Source organism: Rattus norvegicus, chromosome 10, assembly GCF_036323735.1.
Source record: "Rattus norvegicus strain BN/NHsdMcwi chromosome 10, GRCr8, whole genome shotgun sequence".
Taxonomy (NCBI): domain Eukaryota; kingdom Metazoa; phylum Chordata; class Mammalia; order Rodentia; family Muridae; genus Rattus; species Rattus norvegicus.
This window is the reverse complement of record NC_086028.1, coordinates 8,869,684-8,892,613: the sequence shown is the minus strand read 5'-3', so window position 1 is coordinate 8,892,613 and position 22,930 is coordinate 8,869,684. Positions and strand designations below refer to the sequence as shown.

The window sequence follows — 22,930 nt, the reverse complement described above, 5'->3', positions numbered from 1 at the left end:
CACAAAGGATGTGTCATAAACCACAGTTGGGTGGTCTGCCATCTCATGCCTATGATACATCTAGGATGAGGCATACTAAGAGCAGTTCAGCTTTCCTTGGAAATTCTGTATTCTGAATTCTTCTAAGGACCAAGCCCTTTGTCTCTCTAGGATAACAGTGTTTCCTTTGCAACACGTAGACTGCTTCTGGCAGTTACCTCATACTCTTTTTGTCTGAATACACTTTCTAAAGCTTTATTCTTCTGAAGTTTGGTGTGTGTGTGTGTGTGTGTGTATGTGTGTGTGTTTTGTCTGTGTGTGTTGTGTCTGTGTATTACCATCCTGCCTCATTTTCTATGCAGGAATTTAACAGACTCAAGACAATATATAATCAAACACTAACTCTTTGCACCACAATTTGCCATTTTGTTAGAACAAGACAAAAGAAACCATGTTCACAGTTTGTCTTTCTTTCTTTCTTTCTTTCTTTCTTTCTTTCTTTCTTTCTTTCTTTCTTTCTTTCTTTCGGAGGCAGGTCTTACTGGTAAAGATCCCTCAGATTTGAAGTCTTGTTACTTTAGATTCTGTGTCCTTAGATTATGCCACATCTGACTCTTACCCACACTTTAATCAATAATAGTAATATCATTGAGACTTATTATAGGTCACTGTGGTGTCTCAGGCTCACTCTTGCTTTTTATTCTTAAGGCACAGCAATCAACTAAGCAGTGTTAACATCCGTTCTTTGGAAATGTCAAACCCTTCCGCTAACAACAATTTCACAGGGCTCCATGTTCTTAATAATTTTATAACAAGGCTCCATACTTTGCATACTCTCTACAATGCCTTAAAATTAGTTAGCCACCTGGGTTCAAGATCAAATTGGGGTTGGAAGTTGGATGCTGATCTAACCCTACAGTGTGACCGAGGAAGACTTTCCCTGTGTCCTGGCTCCTACTCAATAATTTCTATCCAAGAGGGCCCTAACCTTCACAAACATGAAAAGGATCTGCCTCCATCTCTAGGCTGCTGATAGATTCCCGTTGCTACACGAATCACCTTTTAATGTTTAGTCACCCCAGGACATCCACCATACTGGTGTCACAATTGTCTTATGGGTCAGAATTAATTCCAGAGAAAACCTCTTGTGCTTAGATGTAAAACAAGACAAAACCAAACCAAGCTGTTACCATGAAGTCTTGAGCTGGCCTCATACTCTGAGTTGCTGAGGTACTACAGGGTCTTGTCCTGTCTTGTCTCTGACGTAACAGTGTTTTCAGGTAATCTGCAACCAACAGTTATTTCCATTTCCAAATTGACTTTAAGATTTGCCTGTGAAAGGAGGTTTGCAGCAGGGAAAAAATCCTCTAGGTGCATCTCCATGGAGAATGTCTGCCTCTCCCTCAGCAAATGGTCTTTATGGGATGCCCATCTTCCTGAGCACCATGATACCAACAGGATTGCACCATATGGGGACTCACAGAGATTAGGGATTTGAGTAAGCATCTCTTCTGAAACTTGCATTCAAATTTCAATTTTGAGCCCTGGTGCCAGGCTTTTCATTATGGGATGACTGTCTTTTGGTGATTTTTCACAGAGCTCTCATCTCTATATAACTCCAGCAATGGCATCTCAATGAAAAGCACTCCTAGATAGATAGTGAACTTAAGAACTAAGTATAGGGTCATCATGTTGTGACAACTTCAGGAGTGCTGCTTGGGTTTCCAAAATGGGGATTTTCTAATTATATCAGTCTCTTGTTTGAGCTATTAACATTACCTAGTAACATCACATGCAAAAAGAGGTGCATATACACTTACATGAACATATACAGGCATATATATACATGGGCACACACACACAGACAAAGCACACACACACACACACACACACGCATGTGCACACACATCTATTTATTTAATAAGGTTCTTCGACTGCTCCCAGAGCTCTCCACTTTACTTTCTTTCTCTTCATCCTCTTTATGATCACAGATGGTCTTGTAAATGTTTCTTTCAATCATAGGAAGTAGATTCCATCTCTCTGGTTTGGGGCCTCTGACCTTGTTGTTCCCCTAGTGTCACCATGTCTGCATTCTTCTCATTTTATCCACAGTCATCTCTTCTTTTTTTTTTTTTTGTTTTTGTTCTTTTTTTCGGAGCAGGGGACCGAACCCAGGGCCTTGCGCTTCCTAGGCAAGCGCTCTACCACTGAGCTAAATCCCCAGCCCCATCTCTTCTTATCCCAGATCTTCATGACCACCCTTGTGAGTCTCCTAATCAGTGGCAGAAATGAGAATTCATGACAAAGATCAGACTACACTCCTTCTGCCCTCGGACAGGTGCATCTTTGGTTCCTTGCAGTCCTGTTACTGCCAGCTCTGCCATGTTCTGCCCTTCTTGATTAGACATCCTCTCCCCACTCATACAATTCCCGATTAGCCCTCCAAACTAGAGCAAGTTTCCTTGTTCCCAGTTCTATCAATCTACACGTCTTTTCATGATGTATGTCACATGTGTGTGCTTAGAGAGTATTTGTAACTCACATGCATCCGTCCCTCAAGTCTATTTTGCATGTTGAGAAAAAGACAATCTCACAGTCTGTTTCCTATTTAACTATTTCCATATCTACCTTCCATTCTTCTACCTATTTAATGAGCCGACTGTAATCGAACTCTCCATCTACATACCCATTCAATTATTCAACTGTCCATCAATTGATCCATCTATGGATCCATTCACCCACATGCCCATCCACCTATTTTATACTACTAGGGTTCCCTCCGTCATCATTACAGAATGAGACAGTAGTCATCATTGGCCTGTTTTCAGAATGCCCCATCGTTTGTTTGACTGATTCTTCTGCTATTCATAGTCTCTGTTAGGTCTCTGCCACTCCTGTGTCTTATTCCTTAAATGTGCAGTTTTTCAGGGGGTTTGCTCAATGTGCTCTTTCCTTGCCTTCCAGTGTATGGCATGCAACACCTTTTCCAGAAAAATATCCCTGAATACTCCATGAAATTCACACCCTTCCTCTCTCACGCTTTCTCTCCCCTGATGGGCACTTTACCTTATCACTTGCCACCACCCCTGATCCTCTGTACTTTGTTATCTCAGTGTTTTGGACCTCGCAAATATTCAGGTACTACCTAGGAAGATCACTTTTTCACTTGTTGCTGTGTCTCTGGATTAATAGGTAATAGATGAATGGGTGGATGGATAGATGCACGTATTGCTGGATGGTGAGTGGATGATGAGTTTAGCTGGCTGCTTGAGTAGATGGACAGGTGACTATGTAGGTCATTGAAATTTTGAATGGATGCTTGGGCAGGTGGACAGGTACACGGATTAATAGTTATCTAGACTGATTATGTGTATAGCTGGATGCATGGGTGGGTATCTTCATGGCTTGATTGTGGATTCCAAAAATCAATTTGGCTTCCGATTTTAATATCAACATGGATCTCTATCTGCTAGATCATGGGTTCAGAATGAACAGCAAAATTCTACTTTGGTACAAACTGGTAAATTCCAGAAATCCTTTTAATTTTGACACATATGAGCAACTGATGTACATTTGTCATTTAATATAAAAACATAACTTCTTTCTTCATTGACAAACTTAAGATGATCTTTGAAGTAAGACCTTCCAAGGCTGTAGGAGGTGGAAGAAGCTGTTTTTTTTAAATCAGTATGTGTTTTATGTTTCCAGACAGAAGCTTTGCGTATGGTCTATGAAGAGTCGCACATTTCAGCTCTCACTTGGAAATTATGTGACATGCCCAACCTACACCCTGTATTTGGGGAAGAACTTCTAGTTTCAAATAGCCCACTGTTATTTCTGCCAATCACACAAGTGATCTAGAAATTGCAACATGTTGGCATTCCAGATTATGGCTTACACCTGGCAAAAGTACCAGAGTATCTTTCCCAGATGCAATGACCAACCGGAAATATGGTGAACAGGATTTGAGCACATTAGTTTTATTTCAGTCTATCCTTTGTTAACTGCTTTCAAGCCCTAATATATATGCATTCCTCTTTGATGTTGTTTTATATGAACATGTTTATATGTGTAATACATGAGTGTGTGTGTGTGTGTGTGTGTGTGTGTGTGTGTGTGTGCATGTGTGTGTAGAGCAGACATGAACTTTGAGTGTCTTAGTCCCCCGTCACCTTGTTTTGTGAGCCAGGTTCTCTCATTGAAAGCTAGAGTTCTTTAGTCAGCTGGACTAACTGGCTACTCTGTGAGCCTCACAGATCTTTTTGTCTCCACTTCCCCAGCACTGAAATACAAGATCAGGTCACTGTTGGCTTGAATATATCATGTCACTATTTTCTAACATGCTAAATGATTTCTATGTTCCAAAGTCATGAAAGGGAGAACTCCTGATTACATGGTTTATTGCTTTGATCATTTTGGTGTTGTATAATTGAAACATGAATCTAAAGTATCTTAAAGAAAAGGGGTATGTATAGTTCACACAGTACAAGTTAATATGGTAAGAATTGTAAGGTTGGCTAATTCAGATAATTTAAAAATTCAAAAATATCATTGAGGCTTTGAGTTCTTCACATATGTCTCTGCTGTGACTTTTACTATTGTGGTGGATCCAGATATCATTACTTACTGATCTAAAATCAGTTGTTCCAGGAACTACCATCCAGAAAGAAATGAAAAATGTCTCTCAGGAGAAGCTTCAAAGCAATCCATTCACCTTCCCATCCTAAGAAGGTTGTCAAGTTCCCTTGCTCACATAGCAAAAGAAATTAGTTCACCCAGGTTGATTTACCGCCATTATTTTCAAGCATGAATGTGCTTCAGAAATGTCTAGAATGCATGCTTGTCAGAGTGCAAAATTATGGGGTATACTCTCGGAGCTTCTGATTTGGTGCTCTAGGGCAGGGCTTGAACAGTCTTAGATGTTTTAGAAAGTGACACTGACGTTGGTTTTAGGCATGTTTTGAAACCCTAAGTATGTAGTTTCTTCAGTAGTTCCCAGCGTTTCACAGCTGTGAGTGTCCTTTCCAAAGCACGGCCTGCTCCCCATCTCCTCTTGCCATTTTTCAGCCTCCTGTGACAGGTAGGATAGAAATATTGTAGGCTTTACCATTAGCATGCCAAAGGACAAACCAGAACATTGTGTGGAATAGAATTTTGGAGAATGTTCATTCAGTATGACCTGTTGGTGTTAGCTTGAGGCACACAAGTGAGGTCAGGGAGGGCACCCACCACATTCTAGGGAAAGTCACTGCTCACAGAGTTTTCTCTACTTACATACTTTCATAGGGACTTGCTCTGTGTTAAGAATCAACATGCTCTTGACCCTTGATTATTATTGCTTGGTCTTCATGGACATTTCATTTTCTCTATTCTTTATCTTTCTCACCTTCTTTCTCCTGTCCTATCCGTCTTCCTGCCCCCCTTTATTCTTCTCTGCCTCCTCTTAGATGACATATATATGAAGTATTTTCCTTCCTTCCATCTCTCTGAGACACACAGTTTGTAACTTCTTTGCTGTCTTGGGTTTGCCTGAGGCTTGAGAATTATCTCTAACAGCTCACCTCATGCCCATCTTTTTTCAGTTCTTGACAGAATTTGAGCTTTTTCCTACTCCAGATTTTGCATATTTTGTTCTTCTAACTTGGAAGTCTTCTTCTGGCATGCTTTAAAATGCTAGCTGAACTGTTCAAATTCACAGTAAACATGGCAGATTCTTTAGTGATGTCTCTGCTCCCACTAATTTAGGCACAGTTTCATTACATTTGCCATCAACTGGGGACTTTCTTGCTGACTTCTTTTGTAGGGAATCTCATATGCATTTGTAAGCTCAAGTGGACAGTGATCCTGCACCAGTCATATAATAAATTCAATGGGTGTTTTTGGAGAACTTGTGAATAGTAGCATTTTCCCTGGTTTCCTCAGCAAATACTTCTCTCTAGCTTCTGAATAAAAAGTTTATGCTTTTAGTTTCATGGGAAGAAAAAAGGACAGACTGACAGAGATGAAAGAAAGGAAGAAGAAAGAAGGAAAGGAAGGAGGAAGGAAGGAAGAAAGGGAGGAAGAAAGGTAGACATGTTGGCATATATTTGTAATCCATGCCCTGCGGATCCATAGACAGTTAGATCCCACAGACTTTCTTGCCAGCCAGTCTACCCTACATGGTGGGTTACAGGTCCATGAGAGACTCTGACAAAAAAGAAAAAGGGAGATAGCACAGAGCAATGATAACAGATATTTTCCTCTGGCTTTCATTATATGTTCAAACCTATGTATGTACCACTCCCCAACCCCCAACGAACACAGCCTGAACAGTTGGGAATAGATGTCTTTTTCATCAAATTGCATTGTCCCATTTTTAAGTTAAAAAAAATGGGCCAGCTCTATTTTTTTTATATCCAGCCTGGAGTATATCGGGTTTGGGTTCTTTCCCCAGGTATAGCTAGCCTTGGAACTTAGGCTGACTTTACTTGACAGTCAGCACTGTCTGATGTAGCAATTGGATCTCATTGTCAAAACTCTAGCATACTGTCTTTTGCACATCACAGAAATAGGGTCTATAGGACAAAAGCATTAACAACTCATCTGCAGTTTGCCTGTGAAATCATGTCAGTATTTCCATTGCAACTCCTAATAGTAATAATACTCCTTATATAACCTTTAATAGTTTTAATGATGGTTAAACTAAGTGATTGCTTATTCTCTATCTGGCTGAGACATTCAAATTGTCTCATTATTGCCTCTGTCCCTTACACCATGATCCAGATTGTGAAACTTTTATTTTATGGCTGTCTATCATGGGGATGGATGGAAGAAGTTTTAACCATCATTCAGGCTCTGCTGCCTTCACATAGCTTCATCAACAAGAAGGAGCCTGGGCTGTTAGTGAAATATGGTACTCAGATCCATCCTAAATAGCTGTGCATCACAAGCTAGTACAGACACAACCATGAACACTCATCTGTGCATTCACGTACACCTACACATGAAAACCACACCCTCATATTTCACCCATACATACAATTCTGGCTTAGGTGCCATGACAGATCCTCATGATGTGCTAAGCACTCTTACCACATGGAGCAGATGACAGTGTCAAATAAATGCTGGGTGTGGCTGCTGCAGGGACCTCAAGCTTCTCCAGTCTCACAGCTGTGCTGATCTCTGAGCATAACTCCCTTCTCTAGACATGTCATGTGCCTGTGTCTTTTAGAGCATTCTTAAAGACATGCCATCTGGGCAAAGAGAATAACAGGATATAACAACCACAATGGCTGACAAACCCCCAATGCCCAGAGAGGACATTCAACCCCTTGACTGTTAGAGAAGGCTGTATAATATAATGGGTGAGTACATGGATTTTGGAATCAAATAAATGCTGGTTGGAATCCCTGCTCTATCATTTACTAGCTGAGGGACCTTGGGTAAGATAATTCAGCTGCAAAAAAAAAAAAAATGTGGTCTGCTACTAAGAGTGGCCTTGCCGGGTAGCTTGGAGATTGAGACTGTGTACCTATGGAAAAACAGAGAAAGGAAGTGAGGTGTAGGTGCAAGAACCCTCCTGGTCCTTATCCACTCACTGCCAAGCTCTGGGTTGCTTCTGCTTCATGCCTTTCCATGATATTGTTGTCAGGCCTGCTCCCTGTCTCTAGAGAAGACATCCTTTGTTTCCAGAGAGCTCAGTCTGCAGGCAGCGTAATGAGCCTGGTCTCATTCAGCCCAGGTCCTCTGGTCCTTGAACTGGAGTTGCATGTCCATAATTTGTACATTTTAGATAACAGGTTATTTTGCTAAGAGGGAGAATCTTTAGCTGAATCCAATAGAGTCCCAGCAAGCAGGGCAGGAGGAAAAATACCTAATTCAGGCTTGTTAACCACTGGGCTTCTGAGGACAGAATCGGCTTAGTGGCTTGCAAATAAGAAAGGTTCACAGGCCTTGGTTGAGCCTGCAAGAAGGTAACAAGCTGTGTGTGAAAACCCCAGGATTAAATCTCCACAGCAAAATTGCTCGGTGCACGGGATCAAAAGAGCCGCAAGGGGGCCAAGACAATGAGCAGACTCCCTTCTGCACGCTCGCCCAAACCTTCCCATTAGTAAAATCCCAAAGAGTACAGACTCTGGCATCTTATCAAAAAATAAGGCTGTGCTCTAGATTATAATTAAAACAATAAATTCTCGTCCCCTGTGTGCATCCCGATTAGATTGTTGACACTGTGTCAAGCTGTTAGGGAGACAAATTCATGCTGCTACTGGCACTTGCCACACCGCATATTTTTGAGTTGCTCAATTTTTTTTTTACATGACAACTTGAAAATAATATATTGGAATTTCTTTCCTTCAATTTCCCTATTGAGATATTAATGTTGGTTCACATGCACCTTTTTATTTATTTATTTGTTTGTTTGTTTTATATTATATATATATATATATATATACATACATATATATATATATATATATATATATATATATATATATATATATATATATATATGTCTTGGTGCTTCATACCTTTCCCACTGTGATCATTTATAGAAATGGTTTGTGAGTAAAAGATGCCCATCAGCATTGCTTCACACACTAGGAGTTTTAATGTTTCCCCAAAATATATTGCTATGGAAGTTGGCTGAATGTCGAGGTGTTTGCCCCTGGGCCTAACAATCTGGGTTTGATCCCTCCGACCTGTATCTTGGAGATGGTGAAAAACTCTCTCAAGTCGGCCTCTACCTCTACATGTGCTCTTTCTTGCTCATGTGTGCACGCATGCACAAGCACATGCATACAAATGCGCGCGCGCGCACACACACACACACACACACACACACACACACACACACACTAAATGGAAAACATGTAATTCATAAATAGAGGCTGTCTCCCTGTAAGAAGTCACTGTAGGCTCCTCACTCTCTATTTCGTCATGCGCTATGAGAAAAAGCATTCCTTTCACAGAGCCTTGTGGTACCCAAGCTCGGGATGGAAGGTAACATTTATAGCAGGCTGTGGTAGGAGCTCATGCAAGCGACCTGTCTAGGATTTGGGTGCTGTGAAACCATGCTGCCCATCAGGCTGCTACTACTCATTCTCTGAGCCAGTGCATGTGTCTGCAGTAGACCTCTACCCATGGAACAGCCTAGCCTAAAAGGAGCACAGGATAGTGATACCCGTAAGGAGCTCCCATCCTTTCTTCTGATAGCCTCCACTGTTTCCCCCATAGAGCTAAGTTTTCAAATGGACAGAACGTTGGAGTAACTAGGTTTGTAGGAAAGTTTTGCACGTATTACAGACTTCCTCTCACCCCCATAGCTCTATTCTCCATTGTTAAGGCCTTGGTTTACTGTAGAACATTTGTCGTGACTAACAAACCAGAACTAGGCCATTTACAGTTGGGTTGGTGTAGAGTTCAGGGTTGTCAAGTATCGTCACGTGGCTGAGAATTCCTCTTCTCCAGAAATCTTTTCTTCTCCCAGAACTGAGTTCTGCACCTACAAGCACCTGCTCATTGAGCCCCCCTTCACCGTCCTTGACTACTAGAATTCCACTCTCTCTTTGGGAATTTGATCCCGTTTTATGTACAGGACCAGACGTTGTTGCGACTGGTGAGTGTCTTCTTTTCAGGGCATAAAGTCTTCAAAATACATTCATGCTGTTGAATGTTTTGCGAGTCCTTTCTTTTTAAAGGCTGGCTAGAACACCACTGTGTGTGTGAACCTCGCACTGTTTATTGCTAATCCATGTGGGGGACCTGTGGGTTGTACATCATTGTAAGTGTGCAGCCCACACTGATTATTGCTATTCTGTATGGGGGACATCTGGGGACATTTGGCTTGTATACCACTACATGTGTATATCACGCACCGTTTATTGTTAATCTGTATAGGGGATGTTTGGATTGTCTCCACCTTTCATTTACTGTTTATAATACAGTTTACGAAGCCCCTTTTTTATCCCAGGTCCAAGCCCAATATTTTCTCCTAAACACTACAAGGACATTTCAAGGAGTGAGTCACTGTATTCCCAATTTTGTAATCAATTCTGAAAGGGGGCAAAGATGGCACCTGTCCCCACGAGCCATGAATAGCAGATCAGAACATGGGAGAACCCAGAGATGTTAAACTCAAATCCGATTTGAAGTTCTGTCCATTTTCCTGCCCTCGGTGGATGCATTTAAAGTAGGAGAGACAGGAGAGGTTAAGACCTTCAGTCTCTATTCCTTAAGAGGGATGTGTGATTCTCTACTCTCTGTGAGCTCGAGGGTCTGACCTGCCACTTGGCTGTCACTAATGCTGGCAAGAAATGTCACCGGTTTGGTATGCCCTTGTTGCATGGCGTTTCCTGCTTCCATGGGTCAGATGTCATCCCTACTCAGTGTAGGATGAGAGGCTGACGCAAGGACTCTGCAGCTCTGCTTCTTGGTGCACAGATGAGGGCGTGGTAGAGAAAAAGATAAGAGCAGCAGAGCATGCGTTCAGTTCAACTGTGCTGCCTAGCATCTCTCTTTCGACACCTCCTGCAGGAAGATAAGATAGAAGACACCTTATGTGATTCCTTACATCTCCATTTTCTTCCACAAACAAACATATTCTTTTGAAAATAGGAGATTAAAAATGCCACCAAAGTGCACATCTATAATCCCAGTGCTCAGGATGTAGAAGCAGGACTATCATGAGCTCACAGGAAAACTGGGCTATAAAATTTTAAAGACTGGAATATATATATATATATAATTATAAATAATGCATTTATATTTTAATATTATATATAAATATATGTATAATTTACAAATAAAGATGGGGAAATATAATACATATATTTCTATAGGTGTGAGTATCTAGGTATCCTCAAGCACAGACGTGGATCATTAGTGATTAAGGCCCTAAACATATGAATATTTCCCTCACTGTCTTCTGTGCTATGAGTGGGGAGAGCTATGTCAGCATATAGCCTTTCTGTGGTCAACAGGACTGTCTGGCAATTATGGCACCTGCTTGCTTTCCTTGGTAGCTCATTTGAAAGTCAATTTCCTCCACTGTCTCTGCACTCTTCATTTAGAAACAGTGCATGAAACTTTCAGAGAACATATTACACTACTTTGATATAAAGTACTTTGTTTTAGAATTATTCAATTCATGCAGCACCCCAGTGCACACATAAGATTTGCTGTGGACTTCCTCCTTTGGCTTCTCTTCCCAGAAATTCAGCTGCTTTCCCCAGAGATGCCCCTGAGATCATTGCTGTGTGTTTGTCTAGGAATAATCAATACCTAAGAGTGCGGTCACAGAAATTGCAGCTTGTGGTTACAGTGCTTTCAAGCCAAGCCCAGGGCAATTGGCTTTTTTTTTAAGCCTAAAGTATAGGGCCTGGAAAGATTGTTTATTGGTTATCAGTGGTAGTTTTCATCCAGAGGACCTGAATTTGGTCCCCAGCATCTACATCAGGGCAGCTCAGAGCCACCTGTAACTCCAAAAGATGCAATATCCTCTTCTGGCCTCCATTCTGTACTCGGACACATACATATTCATATTTAAAAATAATAAAATGAATCTTTTTAAAGAATAAGTACAAGGTACTGGAAAGACTACTTGCTTCACTGAATGTATCAGATGAAGTCTTAACATGATAATCTCCAAGATGGCGGCACGTCTCCTAAGTCCTCCATTTAGAGTATGTGTGGTGTTAATATCAAATTAATATGACTATGCTTGACTATGCTTATTGCCTGTGAGTTTTGGAAAAATTCTTCCTTTTCAACATAAATCTGTTCCTTATTTTCAGATGAAGGATGTCTGTGTGTCCAGGAGTTTGATGCAAATGTGAGCTAAAAGGTACTTTAACGCAGAACTTGGCTCACAGCCCCATGGCCAGTGGGTAGATAGACTTTCCTTACTCTCTTTGATTTCAGTCCCATAATTGGCTGAGATAAAACCCTGAAAATACTCCCATCTTCCTTGTTAAACTTGATGGACGGTTGTATCCTGGTGTCCTTCTTCCCCCCTCTCCTATGTCTTTAAGATGTTCATGCATGAACAGGGCAAGTAGTACCTTGTTTCAGACCTGCTTTCCTCCAGTGCTGTTCCTATATGAATACATGGCAGTGTTATGAGTAAGGGTGCGAGGGTACGCACCAAGTGGCCAATAACCACCCGACTCTAACACTTGCTTGACATCCCTTCCAGGGCCTTTGAAGCACCTATTACCTGGCAAGTAACTGGTTGTTAATTGGAAACCAATATGGCCTTTTCATTAAAAACAGACTCTTCATCTGTCCAGATATGATCTCCTCGAAATGAGTAAAAGGCTGTTCATACCTCTACCAATTCCCACGTGTCCTTCACATTTTCTCTGGACTTTGTCTCCTCATGTGATGTAACACTGACCACATGTACAGTCCATTAGGAACCATCCAGAGTGGAAGCTGGTGCAATGCACACCTTTAATACTGTACATGAGCGGCCGAGGGAGGCGGACTCCTGTGAGTTCAAGGCTCGCCTGGTCCAAAGCAGGATTCAAGACAGCCAAGGCTGCATGAAACTTAACCAAACAGGAAGATCCTGGTATAGAGTCACATTCTACGCATTACTATTTGTGGATTGAGATTCAGCTTTCGATCTGTAACTTTATAGTTTTCAACTCTGCCTTCGATAAAATGGGTGTGGTGGTAGAAATGGCTCCTAGGGCATCTGAGGCATCTCAGCTCTTTCTCCTCCTTCAGTCTGGGACCATCCTGCGTGAGATGGTGTTGCTCACACTTAGACTGGGGCTTCCCCTACTTGGTTAATCTAATCTAGATAATTCCACAAAGTTTGCCCAAATGCATGTCTCCAAGGGATCTTTTTTTTTTTTTTTTTTTTTTTTTATTAACTTGAGTATTTCTCATATACATTTCGAGTGTTATTCCCTTTCCCGGTTTCTGGGCAAACATCCCCCTAACCCCTCCCCCTCCCCTTCTTTATGGGTGTTCCCCTCCCCACCCTCCCCCCATTGCCGCCCTCCCCCCCAACAGTCTGGTTCACTGGGGGTTCAGTCTTAGCAGGACCCAGGGCTTCCCCTTCCACTGGTGCTCTTACTAGGATATTCATTGCTACCTATGAGGTCAGAGTCCAGGGTCAGTCCATGTATAGTCTTTAGGTAGTGGCTTAGTCCCTGGAAGCTCTGGTTGCTTGGCATTGTTGTACATACGGGGTCTCGAGCCCCTTCAAGCTCTTCCAGTTCTTTCTCTGATTCCTTCAACGGGGGTCCCATTCTCAGTTCAGTGGTTGGCTGCTTCTCCAAGGGATCTTAACGAGACATCTAACTAGTTTGCGTTCTCCATGTGTCTGCTGTTTTCACTAATGCTGTTCAGTTAACCAGATCTATCCATCTATCCCTGCTCTTTCAACTTCCAGTATTTATGGAGTACCTCTATTGTTTTAACAGCTTAAGAGCTATACTCTTCTCTTGTGACTCTGACAATAACAGGATTGTGTTTCAAATGTACTTCAAATGTTGTGTTTCAAATGTTTTTATAAACTCAAGTATTTGCATCAGGAAGAGGTGGCTCAGTGACTTTAAGAAAAAGATGGGATGCTTCATGTGGCGATAGAGGAAGAGGATGTTTCTGTTTCCTTTGCTTATTTCCTGTGACCTCAATAGAGACCCGAGAATAAGATTACTCCATATAAAAAAAGGGAAGGGTTTGTGGTGGCTTTTAGTGTTCTGCTTATGTTCCATACATTGGGAAGATCTGCCATAGACAAGTATTTGGGTACAATCAGGTTTGCAGAATTTCAGGTTATAATCCTGGCTCCGTGGCTTAGCACTTGAGTGACTGTTGCTAAGTCATTGAACTTACTTGGGCCTCTATTCACTGGTTTGCTCTAAGGAATCAGAGCTACTCCAGAGGACCTGGTGTACAGTGTCTGCTCACATTAGCTATGATTCACATGAGGTTACATTTGTTAAGGGATTAGTGTAAAACAAAAGCTGAGAGACAACTTCATGCTAGCAAGGAAGGCACAGTCTCCAAACTCATAGAAGAGGCACTGGAGTCAGAATCCTAATTTGACCCCTCACTCCCTGCTCACCTGTGGGCAAGTCGCTGTAACTCTTTTGCTGCCTTCAGATCTGTTATGTGTCCACTTTGAAACCATTCGGCATGTGTAAATGACTTTTATAATTTAAACATTACTACTGTTAGGTCGTATCTTAACTTCTTTGCTATTATGATGATAAAAATAGCTGGGTCAAAACAATGCAAAAGAGAAAGGGTGTATTTTTGACTTGCAGTTCTAGCAGGATATAGTGTGTCATCGTGAGAGGACATGGAAGGCAGAAGGCATGACGGCAGGAGGAAGATGCTAGCTGGTCACATTGCCTATGACCTCAGAGAGCAAGAGTTATGACTGCATTCCACTACTCAACTCCCTTTCTTCACTTACACAATCCAGATCCTAGCCAGTGATGGCAAATCCACAGAGGGTAAGACTTCCCATCTCAATTAATCTCCAACAAGCATGTTCATAGGCTCACGTCCCAAGGGATCATAGCTTCTGTGAGGTTGGCAGTGAACACTAACCATTACAGATGGTAAAATCTGGTCTGGCTTCATATTTCGTAAGATGAAAAGAACAGGCTCAGGTTCTGTCTGTGGTCTCTAGGAGTAGGAACTGAATGGAGACCATCCTAAAAATTATGTCTTCTTCACCTCCAAGTACAAGTCTATCCCAGTGTCCTCAGAGATGCCACCTTAGTGGCACATTATATAAACTGCAAAATTAAATCCTTCACTCCATTTCTCCCAGAAAGGCCCCCCAGAAGCATTGCTCTGTCCCACACCAAATCTGTACTGCAAGAGAGGATGTGAGTTCAATCCATTGCACCCCCAACCCCCACCACCACAAAATCCCTGGGAAGATGTATGAGGCTGCATATAAATTGCATTGAATTTGGCCAGCCATGGGCTAGCATTGCTTTTATGCTGAATATCAGCGGAAAGTATGAAATGGAGATTACATTTTCAATTCTGCCTTCTCCCCCCAAAGCTCTGCACAGATGCCTTCATCCCCTCCATCCATCACAGCGCAATTGCACCGGCGTGGACGCCAATGCTTTGCATTCCTTTCTGGGAAGGGAATCTGAAACCAGACTGAAGCAGTGGCTTCCTTATCAGCTGCCTTCTTATTCCCCGGGCGCCCCTCTCTCTAAAACTCTACCTTTGGTGCTACTTTTTGGTTTAAGACTCATCGCACACAAAGATCCCCAAATCAGTGCATGTGTAAACACACACACACACACACACACACACACACATACACACACACACACACACAGAGAGAGAGAGAGAGAGACAGACAGACAGACAGAGACAGAGACAGTGCAATCATGCTTGGGAATGCTTAAATCGCTGTATTTGTTTCTTGGTTTGTTCAGGACAGAAATAAGATGTTGCTACAAGTGGGGTTCATCCACTGACAATGAGAAACATGCTTATTACTTCTTGCTGAAATACATATATTCATACCAGCTATTTCAGTTTCTATCCCCCAAACAGTCCTAAATCACTGTCAGTACCTTAGCTCCGGCCTTAGTCTGAAAAATAAAAGTGTTTTCTGGTAGAGGGTGAAAGGGTGCCTGCTTGTGTCTTTATACTGCCATCAGCTTCAATGTCTGTAACAGGCTTTTCCTGCCCACTCTCCTAGCGGCTCCCTCCTGCCCCTCCCCCCACCCCCAGTGATTGCCTGGCTAGCTCCCCAAAGAGAAAATGTGTTAAGTGAACTTGACAGATTCCAGGCTGGCTCCATATGGCAAGGCCCAGGTTGCATGTTCCTGGGGTCCCCAAGCTACTCTCACCTTATTACGATGGCAGTAAGGACACGCAAGTCAACATCACTGCATGGCTTTAATTCCTGGGGCCCTGGGGACCAGCCTCAGACTTCAAGGTGGAATTAGAGGCAGCATCTTCCACTGCAGAGGCAGAGAAGCAACCATTTTCTCTCCTCCCCACAGTCACAGAGCTGGCAGGAAGGGAAGGGAGTCATGGACCCAGAATGGGAGAAGTTTCGCTTAAAACGGCAGAGCTTAGATGTGAAGGTGCTCTTAGGGTTGCCAGGGGTTCTGACAAGGACATTTAAGCATCATAGTACTCTTGTTTATTGCTTGTTCTGCACTGTCTGAACCTTTGGACTCCTACAAATAATTGAGACTTTGACTTTGATTTATAAGTATCTAATTTGAGCTCCTCCTTCGTTTGAAAGCCATGGAGAAAATTAACTCCAAATCAAGTCAACACATTTCAAGTGGCTAAGCCCTTGTACCTCAGTGATTAAGGGCTGGAGTTGAAGCCTACATTTTTAGATAGTAGGAATCTGTGAGAATGAGTCTATAAAAGACAGTCCTTTGCTGGAAATCATTTTATATGAGATATATAGAAAATGTGGCTACTTTTTTTTATGCTGTGGATTTCCATATTTTACAGAGAACTGTAGTTATGTAGAATGGAGACTCCTAAGAGGGCAGCAAGTCACTTAATTTGAATACATAAAGAGAATAGCAAGATGAGGCACAGAATTCACTCCAGGTATTTCATGGGGAGAATATCTAAGCAGTGGGAAGATGGGTTCCAGAGTTTTAAGGATGTAGGGATGAAAGAGAGAGCCAGAGCAGGCGCAGAGGTGCTCTTCATGCTGTGGGGGCTTGCGGTGTATGGGGAGGGAGGACATGCAGCATACCAAAAGTTTCTTCTCGCTTCAAGATTCCTAGGTGTGCTCACACAAGCTCACCCTGATGCTTTCCTGTGCGTCAGATCAAAATTTACCTGATCAAAATTATAAATGACTGTGGTGACTTCTAATTCATTCTCTCTCTCTCTCTCTCTCTCTCTCTCTCTCTCTCTCTCTCTCTCTCCCTCCTCTCTCTCTCTCCTCCCTCCCTCCTCTCTCTCTCTCTCCCTCTCTCTCTCATCTACATGTGTGTGTGTGTGTTGTACACACACATGTTGGAGGGATAGCAGTAGGTTCCTGTGTGCACTTGTGAACATGGCCAGAGCATAGAGACTTTGATGTTTTCTTCTGTCGCTCTCTGTGCCCTCAAGACAGTCTCTCACGCATGCTGGAGCTGGCACACAGACACCAAATCTAAGAGATCACCATATTTCTGCACACCCCCTCCTCCAGACCTAGTATTGGGGTTATATATGCACATGAACACATCTTTTCACACACGGGTTCTTGAGATTTGAATTTAGGTGTTTTTGTTGCTCAACAAGTCCGCCCCTTCATTTGTTGATGTTTATTTACACACCAACTCAGAGCTTCCTTTCCTACATTGATAGGAGTCCTAGTCCCTAAACAAAGAGATTCCAAGTGATCATCAAAGACGCCTTGGAGATTGTGATAATATTTGCATAGTCTCTCTTTACCAGAACCCACAAATTGAAATATTTCCTCTATGTAGGTCTCCCACTAGGCTGGCTTGTTGATTCTCTGAGTAGAGGTGAGGATCCCTCTACATACTCCTTCTTGACTTGTTCCTATGTGCTAATGTGAAAAAGGCTACTGGTACACTTCATCTCATTTAACCCCGAGAAAGTAGAAGAGCTCACCCACAGCTCTAAGCGAAGTGAATATCAGGTAGTACTAGGGGGGAAAAGTGCATTCTATGCCTTCCCTTTGGTCTGCTCCCCATCCTGGAGCAGAATACTTTCAACAATCTGTAAACGGTCATCCATGGGAAAGACCACGAAGAACACATCTGCTTGCATGAGGCAGGTGCAACTGGGCAAGAGGCATGCGGCAGACTTTTCCCGTCTGACCTCACTGAGCATGTGCGGCATAGCTACTGTCTTCTCTTGTTCCACCAGGTCCAGATGATTTGAGCAGTGGTAGCCCATAATTCATTAGTATATGGTTAGTATTTGTGTTCTCCCCAGCACAGTGGGCTGTGTGTGTGTGTGTGTGTGTGTGTGTGTGTGTGTGTGTGTGTGTGTAAGTGTAGATACATGAACATGGGGAGGAATGCTACAGGTCCATTCTCCAAGAGCTGCCCATTGCTTTGTTTTGGACACAGTCTTTGACTGGCCTGAATTTTCCAGTATGGCTGGCCAGAAAGCCATCTCTCTCTCTCTCTCTCTCTCTCTCTCTCTCTCTCTGTGTGTGTGTGTGTGTGTGTGTGTGTGTGTATCCCTAGAGCTTGCCAGAGAATACCAGAGTTCACCACCACATCTGGCTTCATACATGAACACTGGGGATTGAACACGTGTCCTCAGGCTTATGTGGAAGAATTTCACTGACAGAACCATCCTCTGAGCCCTAGCCTAGCATGTTGAATCTTTAACAGAGCTCTTTTGGAGAAAAGTCCTCAATTATTTGCCCCTGTAATGGACATTTCCCACTTAATCTTGGTGTTTTAGCTGAGAGCTCCTTCCCCTCCTTTGCATCGGAGGTGGTAATCGGATCCACAAGGAGAATGCAGATGCTGGGCTCTGTCAGGAGACAGCGCGTTCCCACCTGTTCCTAGAGAGCCAGTCTGTGGTGACTGGGTGTCTGATGAACACAGTAACTGACTTTGGCTTAAGTGGTCTCTTTATGCTGAATGTTGTCAAGATCTTGAGGGGAAGTGAAGTATCCTAGGTGTTTGACTGTCAAAGCTGGATGTCTAGGAATATGTGACCAACTCTAGCATCCCCGGCCTCTGTGCTTCACATGGAACCATTTGTTCTCTCAAAGCAGACTCATAGCTAGCGCGTGAGGCTAGGAGAGGCGAGCTGCAGAGGCTGTCCTTCTGTGTATTCAGCAGATTCAGTTTCTCCTTCCATAAACTGGAGCTATCGATGATATTGAATGGTACAAACAATGAGATATAATGTCTAATATGAAGTATATTTTCAACCTGGGATAATGTTCTACCCCACTTTATTCTATAAACAAGGTATATGCCATTTTTCAAGGGAAATTAATGTGGTAGAATATTCCTTCTTTATTCCAGTGTTCACTAAATGGTTATTATTATTATTATTATTATTATTATTATTATTTATTATCATTATCATTATTATTTGATTTTTCCCTCTTCTGTGCTACTTGGATGTTGCAGACTGCAAACCCTGTTTCCACCCCCCTCCCCATTTCAAACATCGCTTTATTTCTGCTGTGGATTCTCTCCTGGCCCAAGGCCTTCATGCTACATGAGCAGACCCAGAACTGAGACCAGCCCAGAAGCACAGGCCACTTTCTGCTGCTGAGAAATCCTCTTCCTTCCCAGGGCACAGACATGCCTGCAAGAGATGTGGGAAATCAGTCGTGAGAAGTTGTAATTAATGATCTTCTGGGTCTTGGCACTTAAGGAAACAGAAGACCACCAGGGACTGGAGCAGCCTGTTGGATAAGAGTTGTCCTCAGGGAAGGCCTCTCTCTTAGGAAAGAGGGAGACTTTGGAAGGCGAGCAGAAGGATTTGGGTGGCAGGGTCTCTGCAGCTTTCAAGGCTGGTACTCATTTGCTTACCTTTGCATCAGAACAGAAGTAACCTGAGTCTTGGACCCTGGTACTTGAGAGAAGCCATCCTGGTCTAAGGTCCTACCTCTATCTATCCCTCATTCTGTAGTTTTCTTGGTAATCTCAGATTTACTTGTTTGTAAAATGGCCACTTCGTCACATACTCTGTAAGACTGTTTGGATTAAAAATTTGATAATACTCGAAAGTGAGCAGATACACAAAAGCACTCTGAATAAAAGGTTAAACCAGGAAGCCATCTTCCCCATTTTCAGGGTGAGGAGTACAGCTGTGGGGGTAAAGTATATGGCCATGTAATTCCATAGACCATCATAGACATTTCTGTGGGCACAGTGTACAGCCCACCCAATGGTATCAACTACTTCCGAATCATTCAGATATTTTGTTTGTGATGTCCATTCTCCTCTGGTAGGTAATTAAGTCTATAATGAAACTTGCTGCCTTTTAGTGAGTTAGAACGTGTCTAGTAAGCATTAACTTGCTTCACTGCCAAGCTCTTTGTAGAGTTCAGTGACTCCTCCTATGACCAGGGGCTGTTGAGTCCCATGGTAAGTCCTTCCTTAGGACTATGGTAGCCAGGTCTTCTGTTCCTCAGTCACTTGGTATTCTCTGCGGTGGAGCTTAGCATCCTGCTTTGAGGACCTTATTAACTGAGACCTACAAATCAGCTGCACAGTGTCTGCACACAGCATGAAGTAGTGATGCTGTTATAGTGAGCAGCTTTCCTGATATACAATAAAAGTATTTTGACACTTCTACCTCATCGTGTCACAGGCAGGGCTATATGATGTAATATTTATTGTATTGGCTAGTTTTGTGTCAACTCAACTTAGAGTCATTTTGGAAGAGGGACCCTCAGTTGAGAATACTCCCCTGCCCCAACACACACACACACACACACACACACACACACACACACACACACACACACCAGATCAGCCTCTGGGGACAAGCTGTGATGTATTATCAGGAGTAATGATTGATGTGGGTGGGCCCAGACCATTATGGGTGGGGCTACCCTGTGTACCTGGATGATAGAAGAAAGCAGGCTGAGCGAGCCATGAGGAGCAAGCCGTGCAGCAGCACTCCTCCATGGTTTCTACTTCAGTTCCTGCCTCCTAGTTCCTGCCCTGGTTTCTCTCAGTGCAGACTGCTTCTACCTCAGATTTGTAAATTCATATAAACCCTTCCTTCCTCATATTGCATTTACATTCTTTCACAGCAATAGGAACCCTAACTAGAGTTCTCAGCCCATGCTAGGCATATTGCACTGAAGGAGATCAACTGATTGATCACAATCATTGTGGTTCACACCAAGTGTGCTATACAGGGTTTATAGTGGGTAAACTTTATGTAGCCCACACTACTAATAATGATTACATCATCAGGTGCCATGTTCCTGATACCAGCTCTACTGTGTTCTTCATTATTGTGACCCTTTTGACTCCCTGCTACACTTCCTTCCAGGTTTATTGATTGGTTGGTCAGTTGGTTGGTTGGTTGATTGGATTTTGAAACAAGGTCTTTCTGTGTAGCCCTGGCTGTACTAGAACTCACTCTGCAGACCCAGCTGGCCACAAACTCACAGAGTTCTGCCTGCCTCTGCCTCCTAAGTACTGACATTCAGGGTGCGTGCCACCACTGCCCAACTCCCCCTAGATTGCTTTTAAATCAACAGTCAGCTTCTTATATTGTTGGCCACTTCCCTTTGGACACCTGGAAGGGACACTGGACATCTCATTTTGAGAGATACTTAGGGAAGATGATGGCTGGCTGCAAATGTGTTTTTCTAACAAAGGGAGAAGCAAAAGAGGTGAGGGCTAGGCTCCTGCTGTGGGAAATGCTCCACAGAGGTGAGAACCCACAGCAAGGAAGGAACTTTCCTTCCTCAGTGTTTGGTGATGCTCCTAGATGGGCTGGTGAGCCCCTGTCTGCCCACCTCTATGCAAATGAGTCCTCCCACAAGCTGAGGATGTGCTGTCCTCAAAATCCAAACGCCATGTGCAGGAGATGGGCTCGGCTGCTGCTGCACAAACAGGAGCTGAGGAAGGAGAGCATTTGCCTGCAGTGAGTGATCTCCGTGATTGATTGCAGTTTGACAAAAGACCTCCACCCGGGTATGAGATCTGACAACGTGATCACCACTGTAAGTTGCCTTTCTCAGGTCATGAACCTGGAGCTTCAGCCTGGAACATTGTGGGAGGAGAGGGAAGCCACTCCTGTACTAACAGGTGTTACTGTTGTGAGCACCTGTCCTGTGTTGGGGGAAATTCACTCCTCCCATTTGACAGGGCTCTGGTCATCCAGGAGCGAGGCACAACATTTGCTTATCATCTTAGGTGTCTGTTGGAATGGACTTGTCAGACTATTTGGGGACCCATCTGTAAATGGTTAGAGATGCTGTAGAACGAGGCGATGCTCAGGTTGCCAACTAAGATCCCTGCCCTTGAAATCTGGCAGGTTTCATATTGTATCCCAGCACAGCCTTTGCTAAAGACAAGAGAGACCCCGACAGTTATTTATCCTCCATTATCATCCCTTCTCTCATCTGTGAAAGGAGGGCAATAGCGTGTGTCTTATGAAAATAAAAGTCTATTAGATAAATGCTTAGTATGGTGTCTTACACCTAATAAACCCTTACTACATGGTAGGTTGACTTCTGTGTCATTAACATCCAGACCCTCCCACAATGACAGGGTTGTCATATATCTGTGTACTTCCTAGGGATATGGGTGTGTATTGAGAATACCTGTACAGTGATGGTCTCACTGAAGCAGTAGGTATTAAAAGTAGGTTTGTTTTGTTCAGGATGAAAAATACTACTGCTTTAAAAATCAGGTTTTCATGGGTGTAAGTGCACAAGAAAAAGGGTCCTTTGGCCAAGTAGGTGGGTGTCTAGGGTAAGGAACAGGGCCAGGAAATATAGATGATTTTCATCATGAGAAAGTCTGCTTTGACTGAATTAGAGCCCAACTGTCAGAGAATTCAGGGAATTAAGTCTTTTCAGGAAAATTCTCTCCCTACTTAGGATGCCACTCTTAGGAGCTAAAATGCAGGGCAGTGGTCTAGTACTTGCTTACTATGTATGAACAAAGTCCTGGGTTTAATCCCCAGGACTGATTGTCAAAAGTAAACACAGAGAGGATGAAAATATACCATAGATTTATGATCCGTAGATCGATAGGCAGAGAGATGGATGGCAGAGAGCTGAAAGATAAGCTGATTCACAGATGCATAGGAGATGGACAGATAGATGATAGATTACATAGATAGATAAATAGATAGATAGATAGATAGATAGATAGATAGATAGATAGATAGATGATAGATAAATATATGATGATAGATGATAGATAGATGACAGATAGATGATAGGTAGAGAGATAGATAGATAGATAGATGATACATAGATAGATAGATGATAGGTAGCTAGCTAGCTAGATGATAGATAAATAGATAGATAGATAGA

At 42.8% G+C, this 22,930-nt stretch overlaps 1 protein-coding gene across 42 annotated transcripts in view; it reads left to right on the top strand.

Annotated features, from left to right (window-relative positions):
* Rbfox1 (RNA binding fox-1 homolog 1) overlaps positions 1 to 22,930 on the top strand; it is a 2,095,840-nt gene that overhangs the window by 1,862,035 nt on the left and 210,875 nt on the right. Inside the window, exon 1 of one of the 42 annotated variants that reach the window (XM_063268864.1) lies at positions 20,576 to 21,607. The exons of the other annotated variants lie outside the window; for them this stretch is intronic. Coding sequence (XP_063124934.1) covers positions 21,581 to 21,607 — 27 coding nt within the window. The 5' untranslated portion in view covers positions 20,576 to 21,580. Of the gene's footprint in view, positions 1 to 20,575; positions 21,608 to 22,930 lie in introns of those variants that run through there. 42 annotated transcript variants of the gene reach the window in all.